Below are 11,154 nucleotides of genomic sequence, written 5' to 3'. Positions count from 1 at the left end.
AATAGATGGCACCATGAGAAAGGAAAATTATGTGGATATATTGAAGCAACATCTCAAGACATCAGTCAGGAAGTTAAAGCTTGGTTGCAAATGGGTCTTCCAAATGGACAATGACCCCAAGCATACTTCCAAAGTTGTGGCAAAATGGCTTAAGGACAACAAAGTCAAGGTATTGGAGTGGCCATCACAAAGCCCTGACCTCAGTCCAATAGAAAATGTGTGGGCAGAACTGAAAAAGCGTGTGCGAGCAAGGAGGCCTACAAACCTGACCCAGTTACACCAACTCTGTCAGGAGGAATGGGCCAAAATTCACCCAACTTATTGTGGGAAGCTTGTGGAAGGCTATCTGAAACGTTTGACCCAAGTTAAACAATTTAAAGGCAATGCTACCAAATACTAATTGAGTGTATGTAAACTTCTGACCCACTGGGAATGTGATGAAATAAATAAAAGCTGAAATAAATCATTCTCTCTACTATTATTCTGACATTTCACATTCTTAAAATAAAGTGGTGATCCTAACTGACCTAAGACAGGGAATTTTGTACTAGGATTAAATGTCAGGAATTGTGAAAAACTGAGTTTAAATGTATCTGGCTAAGGTGTATGTAAACTTCAGACTTCAACTGTATTAGTTTGAAAGCTACATGGTTTCATGTCAGAGAGACAAACAATCACATTCTGTTGCAGAAAGAAGTAGCAAAACGAGATATATCCACCTGACTCTCACAGAAAGATGTTGCAAAACGAGATATATCCACCTGACTCTCACAGAAAGATGTTGCAAAACGAGATATATCCACCTGACTCTCACAGAAAGATGTTGCAAAACGAGATATATCCACCTGACTCTCACAGAAAGATGTAGCAAAACGAGATATATCCACCTGACTCTCACAGAAAGATGTTGCAAAACGAGATATATCCACCTGACTCTCACAGAAAGATGTTGCAAAACGAGATATATCCACCTGACTCTCACAGAAAGATGTTGCAAAACGAGATATATCCACCTGACTCTCACAGAAAGACGTAGCAAAACGAGATATATCCACCTGACTCTCACAGAAAGACGTAGCAAAACGAGATATATCCACCTGACTCTCAAAGAAAGATGTTGCAAAACGAGATATATCCACCTGACTCTCACGGAAAGACGTAGCAAAACGAGATATATCCACCTGACTCTCACAGAAAGACGTTGCAAAACGAGATATATCCACCTGACTCTCACAGAAAGACGTTGCAAAACGAGATATATCCACCTGACTCTCACAGAAAGATGTTGCAAAATGAGATATATCCACCTGACTCTCACAGAAAGATGTAGCAAAACGAGATATATCCACCTGACTCTCACAGAAAGATGTTGCAAAACGAGATATATCCACCTGACTCTCACAGAAAGATGTTGCAAAACGAGATATATCCACCTGACTCTCACAGAAAGATGTTGCAAAACGAGATATATGCACCTGACTCTCACAGAAAGATGTTGCAAAACGAGATATATCCACCTGACTCTCACAGAAAGATGTTGCAAAACGAGATATATCCACCTGACTCTCACAGAAAGACGTAGCAAAACGAGATATATCCACCTGACTCTCACAGAAAGACGTTGCAAAACGAGATATATCCACCTGACTCTCACAGAAAGACGTTGCAAAACGAGATATATCCACCTGACTCTCACAGAAAGATGTTGCAAAACGAGATATATCCACCTGACTCTCACAGAAAGATGTAGCAAAACGAGATATATCCACCTGACTCTCACAGAAAGACGTAGCAAAACAAGATATATCCACCCGACTCTCACAGAAAGACGTAGCAAAATGAGATATATCCACCTGACTCTCACAGAAAGATGTTGCAAAACGAGATATATCCACCTGACTCTCACGGAAAGACGTAGCAAAACGAGATATATCCACCTGACTCTCACAGAAAGACGTTGCAAAACGAGATATATCCACCTGACTCTCACAGAAAGACGTTGCAAAACGAGATATATCCACCTGACTCTCACAGAAAGATGTTGCAAAACGAGATATATCCACCTGACTCTCACAGAAAGATGTAGCAAAACGAGATATATCCACCTGACTCTCACAGAAAGATGTTGCAAAACGAGATATATCCACCTGACTCTCACAGAAAGACGTAGCACTGCCAGGTTGTACACAGTCTACATGTGACTAATAATTACATGTTTAATAAAGAACTGTACAAATAATACATTTGTGACATCAATATTTACAAATATATCTATATTTAAAAATGAATCAATACAGTTCATATGAGATCTGGGCTCTGGTCAACTGTAGTACAATATATAGGGAATAGGGTACCATTTGGGACCAGAACCAACTCAAACCAAACACTACAGCATGAGGCCAGACCATTTGGGACCAGACCCAACTCAAACCAAACACTACAGCATGAGGCCAGACCATTTGGGACCAGACCCAACTCAAACCAAACACTACAGCATGAGGCCAGACCATTTGGGACCAGACCCAACTCAAACCAAACACTACAGCATGAGGCCAGACCATTTGGGACCAGACCCAACTCAAACCAAACACTACAGCATGAGGCCAGACCATTTGGGACCAGACCCAACTCAAACCAAACACTACAGCATGAGGCCAGACCATTTGGGACCAGACCCAACTCAAACCAAACACTACAGCATGAGGCCAGACCATTTGGGACCAGACCCAACTCCATCCAACTCCATCCACTCCATAACCATCCATGGCTAATTTAGGAAAGGGACAATTTGAGCTCGCTAGCTAGCTAGCCACCGGAGGAGAACAACACAAGGAGATGCAACAATTCAAGTTGTTTCTGTCGATGCCGTTTCTCTCTCGTTGCGATGTGAAAGGGCTGAAGCCAAATCCTTCCCTGGACACTTTGTTTTTGGTGCGCCAGGACCATTCACAGTTGAGCTCAACGCTGATTGGCTAATTTCTATACTTTTTTTTAAATCATGGGAGGCCAAACGCTCGCTGGCTTCCCTTGCCTTCAATGCTACGGGCGGCAACAACGTCATCCTCTTTAGGACCAGACAGAATCAGGTAGAGGGGCTAGACATAGAGACAGGGGTGCTGTTAGATACATTCAATACTTATTTTCCACCATAATTTGCAAATAAATTAATTAAAAATCCTACAATGTGATTTTCTGGATTTTTTTTGTCTAATTTTGTCTGTCATAGTTGACGTGTACCTATGATGAAAATTACAGGCCTCTCTCATCTTTTTAAGTGGGAGAACTTGGACCATTGGTGGCTGACTAAATACTTTCCCCCACTGTAACTGTGTGTAACTGTGTGTAATTGTGTGTAACTGTGTGTAACTGTGTGTAACTGTGTGTGTGTGTAACTGTGTGTAACTGTGTGTGTAACTGTGTCTTACGTTCCATTCGAAGCCAGCCACAGCGATGCCTCCAGCGGCTCCAGTTCCTGCCAGACCGATGAACAGACCAGAGCCCTCGCTACTGGCAAACAGAGAGGCTCCGATCTACACATAAACACACACACACACACACTACTGGTAAACAGTTCCTGCCAGCCCGATGAACAGACCAGAGCCCTCGCTACTGGCAAACAGAGAGGCTCCGATCTACACATAGACACACACACACACACACACACACACACACACACACACACACACACACACACACACACACACACACACACACACACACACACACACAGACACAGACACAGACACACACACACACACACACATACACACACACAACTGGTAAACAGAGAGGCTCCGATCTTCCACAAGAAGTGCAGGAAGTGCATGACTTTTTGAGATCAACAGCAGATGTAACAGACTGTGAGATTGACCCACTCACCGGCCAAACAGATACAGACACACTCTCTCTGTCAGACTCACCGGCCACCAGGCCATGTCTCTCCCAGCCAGGAAGTATCCACTCAGTGTGTTCCTGCTGACCCTGCACGACGACTGACAGACACACCACACAGAGGTCCATAGTTACACAGAGTTCCATAGTTACACAGAGTCACACACCAGACAGAGTTCCATAGTTACACATAGTCACACACCAGACAGAGTTCCATAGTTACACAGAGTCACACACACCAGACAGAGTTCCATAGTTACACAGAGTCACACACACCAGACAGAGTTCCATAGTTACACAGAGTCACACACCAGACAGAGTTCCATAGTTACACAGAGTCACACACCAGACAGAGTTCCATAGTTACACAGAGTCACACACACCAGACAGAGTTCCATAGTTACACAGAGTCACACACCAGACAGAGTTCCATAGTTACACAGAGTCACACACCACACAGAGTTCCATAGTTACACAGAGTTCCATAGTTACACAGAGTTCCATAGTTACACAGAGTCACACACCAGACAGAGTTCCATAGTTACACAGTCACACACCAGACAGAGTTCCATAGTTACACAGAGTTCCATAGTTACACAGAGTTCCATAGTTACACAGAGTCACACACACCAGACAGAGTTCCATAGTTACACAGAGTCACACACCAGACAGAGTTCCATAGTTACACAGAGTCACACACACACCAGACAGAGTTCCATAGTTACACAGAGTTCCATAGTTACACAGAGTTCCATAGTTACACAGAGTCACACACCAGACAGAGTTCCATAGTTACACAGAGTCACACACCAGACAGAGTTCCATAGTTACACAGAGTCACACACCAGACAGAGTTCCATAGTTACACAGAGTCACACACCAGACAGAGTTCCATAGTTACACAGAGTCACACACCAGACAGAGTTCCATAGTTACACAGAGTCACACACACCAGACAGAGTTCCATAGTTACACAGAGTCACACACCAGACAGAGTTCCATAGTTACACAGAGTCACACACCAGACAGAGTTCCATAGTTACACAGAGTCACACACACCAGACAGAGTTCCATAGTTACACAGAGTCACACACCAGACAGAGTTCCATAGTTACACAGAGTCACACACACCAGACAGAGTTCCATAGTTACACAGAGTCACACACCAGACAGAGTTCCATAGTTACACAGAGTCACACACCAGACAGAGTTCCATAGTTACACAGAGTCACACACCAGACAGAGTTCCATAGTTACACAGAGTCACACACCAGACAGAGTTCCATAGTTACACAGAGTCACACACCAGACAGAGTTCCATAGTTACACAGAGTCACACACCAGACAGAGTTCCATAGTTACACAGACACACACCAGACAGAGTTCCATAGTTACACAGAGTCACACACCAGACAGAGTTCCATAGTTACACAGAGTCACACACACCAGACAGAGTTCCATAGTTACACAGAGTCACACACACCAGACAGAGTTCCATAGTTACACAGAGTCACACACACCAGACAGAGTTCCATAGTTACACAGAGTCACACACCAGACAGAGTTCCATAGTTACACAGAGTCACACACCAGACAGAGTTCCATAGTTACACAGAGTCACACACCAGACAGAGTTCCATAGTTACACAGAGTCACACACCAGACAGAGTTCCATAGTTACACAGAGTCACACACCAGACAGAGTTCCATAGTTACACAGAGTCACACACACCAGACAGAGTTCCATAGTTACACAGAGTCACACACCAGACAGAGTTCCATAGTTACACAGAGTCACACACCAGACAGAGTTCCATAGTTACACAGAGTCACACACCAGACAGAGTTCCATAGTTACACAGAGTCACACACCAGACAGAGTTCCATAGTTACACAGAGTCACACACACCAGACAGAGTTCCATAGTTACACAGAGTCACACACCAGACAGAGTTCCATAGTTACACAGAGTCACACACCAGACAGAGTTCCATAGTTACACAGAGTCACACACCAGACAGAGTTCCATAGTTACACAGAGTCACACACCAGACAGAGTTCCATAGTTACACAGAGTCACACACCAGACAGAGTTCCATAGTTACACAGAGTCACACACCAGACAGAGTTCCATAGTTACACAGAGTCACACACCAGACAGAGTTCCATAGTTACACAGAGTCACACACCAGACAGAGTTCCATAGTTACACAGAGTCACACACCAGACAGAGTTCCATAGTTACACAGAGTCACACACCAGACAGAGTTCCATAGTTACACAGAGTCACACACCAGACAGAGTTCCATAGTTACACAGAGTCACACACCAGACAGAGTTCCATAGTTACACAGAGTCACACACCAGACAGAGTTCCATAGTTACACAGAGTCACACACCAGACAGAGTTCCATAGTTACACAGAGTCACACACCAGACAGAGTTCCATAGTTACACAGAGTCACACACCAGACAGAGTTCCATAGTTACACAGAGTCACACACCAGACAGAGTTCCATAGTTACACAGAGTCACACACCAGACAGAGTTCCATAGTTACACAGAGTCACACACCAGACAGAGTTCCATAGTTACACAGAGTCACACACCAGACAGAGTTCCATAGAGTTACACAGAGTCACACACCAGACAGAGTTCCATAGTTACACAGAGTCACACACCAGACAGAGTTCCATAGTTACACAGAGTCACACACCAGACAGAGTTCCATAGTTACACAGAGTCACACACCAGACAGAGTTCCATAGTTACACAGAGTCACACACCAGACAGAGTTCCATAGTTACACAGAGTCACACACCAGACAGAGTTCCATAGTTACACAGAGTCACACACCAGACAGAGTTCCATAGTTACACAGAGTCACACACCAGACAGAGTTCCATAGTTACACAGAGTCACACACCAGACAGAGTTCCATAGTTACACAGAGTCACACACCAGACAGAGTTCCATAGTTACACAGAGTCACACACCAGACAGAGTTCCATAGTTACACAGAGTCACACACCAGACAGAGTTCCATAGTTACACAGAGTCACACACCAGACAGAGTTCCATAGTTACACAGAGTCACACACCAGACAGAGTTCCATAGTTACACAGAGTCACACACCAGACAGAGTTCCATAGTTACACAGAGTCACACACCAGACAGAGTTCCATAGTTACACAGAGTCACACACCAGACAGAGTTCCATAGTTACACAGAGTCACACACCAGACAGAGTTCCATAGTTACACAGAGTCACACACCAGACAGAGTTCCATAGTTACACAGAGTCACACACCAGACAGAGTTCCATAGTTACACAGAGTCACACACCAGACAGAGTTCCATAGTTACACAGAGTCACACACCAGACAGAGTTCCATAGTTACACAGAGTCACACACCAGACAGAGTTCCATAGTTACACAGAGTCACACACCAGACAGAGTTCCATAGTTACACAGAGTCACACACCAGACAGAGTTCCATAGTTACACAGAGTCACACACCAGACAGAGTTCCATAGTTACACAGAGTCACACACACCAGACAGAGTTCCATAGTTACACAGAGTCACACACCAGACAGAGTTCCATAGTTACACAGAGTCACACACCAGACAGAGTTCCATAGTTACACAGAGTCACACACCAGACAGAGTTCCATAGTTACACAGAGTCACACACCAGACAGAGTTCCATAGTTACACAGAGTCACACACCAGACAGAGTTCCATAGTTACACAGAGTCACACACACCAGACAGAGTTCCATAGTTACACAGAGTCACACACCAGACAGAGTTCCATAGTTACACAGAGTCACACACCAGACAGAGTTCCATAGTTACACAGAGTCACACACCAGACAGAGTTCCATAGTTACACAGAGTCACACACCAGACAGAGTTCCATAGTTACACAGAGTCACACACCAGACAGAGTTCCATAGTTACACAGAGTCACACACCAGACAGAGTTCCATAGTTACACAGAGTCACACACCAGACAGAGTTCCATAGTTACACAGAGTCACACACCAGACAGAGTTCCATAGTTACACAGAGTCACACACCAGACAGAGTTCCATAGTTACACAGAGTCACACACCAGACAGAGTTCCATAGTTACACAGAGTCACACACCAGACAGAGTTCCATAGTTACACAGAGTCACACACCAGACAGAGTTCCATAGTTACACAGAGTCACACACCAGACAGAGTTCCATAGTTACACAGAGTCACACACCAGACAGAGTTCCATAGTTACACAGAGTCACACACCAGACAGAGTTCCATAGTTACACAGAGTCACACACCAGACAGAGTTCCATAGTTACACAGAGTCACACACCAGACAGAGTTCCATAGTTACACAGAGTCACACACACCAGACAGAGTTCCATAGTTACACAGAGTCACACACCAGACAGAGTTCCATAGTTACACAGAGTCACACACCAGACAGAGTTCCATAGTTACACAGAGTCACACACCAGACAGAGTTCCATAGTTACACAGAGTCACACACCAGACAGAGTTCCATAGTTACACAGAGTCACACACCAGACAGAGTTCCATAGTTACACAGAGTCACACACCAGACAGAGTTCCATAGTTACACAGAGTCACACACCAGACAGAGTTCCATAGTTACACAGAGTCACACACCAGACAGAGTTCCATAGTTACACAGAGTCACACACCAGACAGAGTTCCATAGTTACACAGAGTCACACACACCAGACAGAGTTCCATAGTTACACAGAGTCACACACCAGACAGAGTTCCATAGTTACACAGAGTCACACACCAGACAGAGTTCCATAGTTACACAGAGTCACACACCAGACAGAGTTCCATAGTTACACAGAGTCACACACCAGACAGAGTCACACACCAGACAGAGTTCCATAGTTACACAGAGTCACACACCAGACAGAGTTCCATAGTTACACAGAGTCACACACCAGACAGAGTTCCATAGTTACACAGAGTCACACAACAGACAGAGTTCCATAGTTACACAGAGTCACACACCAGACAGAGTTCCATAGTTACACAGAGTCACACACCAGACAGAGTTCCATAGTTACACAGAGTCACACACCAGACAGAGTTCCATAGTTACACAGAGTCACACACACCAGACAGAGTTCCATAGTTACACAGAGTCACACACCAGACAGAGTTCCATAGTTACACAGAGTCACACACCAGACAGAGTTCCATAGTTACACAGAGTCACACACCAGACAGAGTTCCATAGTTACACAGAGTCACACACCAGACAGAGTTCCATAGTTACACAGAGTCACACACCAGACAGAGTTCCATAGTTACACAGAGTCACACACCAGACAGAGTTCCATAGTTACACAGAGTCACACACCAGACAGAGTTCCATAGTTACACAGAGTCACAAACCAGACAGAGTTCCATAGTTACACAGGTCACACACACCAGACAGAGTTCCATAGTTACACAGAGTCACACACCAGACAGAGTTCCATAGTTACACAGAGTCACACACCAGACAGAGTTCCATAGTTACACAGAGTCACACACCAGACAGAGTTCCATAGTTACACAGAGTCACACACCAGACAGAGTTCCATAGTTACACAGAGTCACACACCAGACAGAGTTCCATAGTTACACAGAGTCACACACCAGACAGAGTTCCATAGTTACACAGAGTCACACACCAGACAGAGTTCTATAGTTACACAGAGTCACACACCAGACAGAGTTCCATAGTTACACAGAGTCACACACCAGACAGAGTTCCATAGTTACACAGAGTCACACACACCAGACAGAGTTCCATAGTTACACAGAGTCACACACCAGACAGAGTTCCATAGTTACACAGAGTCACACACCAGACAGAGTTCCATAGTTACACAGAGTCACACACCAGACAGAGTTCCATAGTTACACAGAGTCACACACCAGACAGAGTTCCATAGTTACACAGAGTCACACACCAGACAGAGTTCCATAGTTACACAGAGTCACACACCAGACAGAGTTCCATAGTTACACAGAGTCACACACCAGACAGAGTTCCATAGTTACACAGAGTCACACACCAGACAGAGTTCCATAGTTACACAGAGTCACACACCAGACAGAGTTCCATAGTTACACAGAGTCACACACCAGACAGAGTTCCATAGTTACACAGAGTCACACACCAGACAGAGTTCCATAGTTACACAGAGTCACACACACCAGACAGAGTTCCATAGTTACACAGAGTCACACACCAGACAGAGTTCCATAGTTACACAGAGTCACAAACACCAGACAGAGTTCCATAGTTACACAGAGTCACACACCAGACAGAGTTCCATAGTTACACAGAGTCACACACCAGACAGAGTTCCATAGTTACACAGAGTCACACACCAGACAGAGTTCCATAGTTACACAGAGTCACACACCAGACAGAGTTCCATAGTTACACAGAGTCACACACCAGACAGAGTTCCATAGTTACACAGAGTCACACACCAGACAGAGTTCCATAGTTACACAGAGTCACACACACCAGACAGAGTTCCATAGTTACACAGAGTCACACACACCAGACAGAGTTCCATAGTTACACAGAGTCACACACCAGACAGAGTTCCATAGTTACACAGAGTCACACACCAGACAGAGTTCCATAGTTACACAGAGTCACACACCAGACAGAGTTCCATAGTTACACAGAGTCACACACCAGACAGAGTTCCATAGTTACACAGAGTCACACACCAGACAGAGTTCCATAGTTACACAGAGTCACACACCAGACAGAGTTCCATAGTTACACAGAGTCACACACCAGACAGAGTTCCATAGTTACACAGAGTCACACACCAGACAGAGTTCCATAGTTACACAGAGTCACACACCAGACAGAGTTCCATAGTTACACAGAGTCACACACCAGACAGAGTTCCATAGTTACACAGAGTCACACACCAGACAGAGTTCCATAGTTACACAGAGTCACACACACCAGACAGAGTTCCATAGTTACACAGAGTCACACACCAGACAGAGTTCCATAGTTACACAGAGTCACACACCAGACAGAGTTCCATAGTTACACAGAGTCACACACCAGACAGAGTTCCATAGTTACACAGAGTCACACACCAGACAGAGTTCCATAGTTACACAGAGTCACACACCAGACAGAGTTCCATAGATACACAGTCACACACACCAGACAGAGTTCCATAGTTACACAGAG

At 44.7% G+C, this 11,154-nt stretch overlaps 1 protein-coding gene across 1 annotated transcript in view; it reads right to left on the bottom strand.

Annotated features, from left to right (window-relative positions):
* Positions 1-3,950, bottom strand: part of LOC311124788 (sodium/mannose cotransporter SLC5A10-like) — a gene marked incomplete at its 3' end in the record, with an annotated part of 32,144 nt that extends 28,194 nt beyond the window's left edge. Inside the window, exons 1-2 of the mRNA XM_084198886.1 lie at positions 3,921-3,950; positions 3,426-3,530 (exon numbers count right to left, since the gene is read on the bottom strand). Coding sequence (XP_084055012.1) covers positions 3,426-3,530; positions 3,921-3,935 — 120 coding nt within the window. The remainder of the gene's footprint in view (positions 1-3,425; positions 3,531-3,920) is intronic.
* Between the last annotated feature and the right edge of the window lie 7,204 nt (positions 3,951-11,154).

This window comes from Coregonus lavaretus (genome assembly GCF_964263955.1).
Source record: "Coregonus lavaretus genome assembly, contig: HAP1_SCAFFOLD_970, whole genome shotgun sequence".
Lineage (NCBI taxonomy): Eukaryota > Metazoa > Chordata > Actinopteri > Salmoniformes > Salmonidae > Coregonus > Coregonus lavaretus.
Note: the sequence above shows the minus strand (reverse complement) of the source record. Positions and strands in the feature narration are given on the sequence as shown.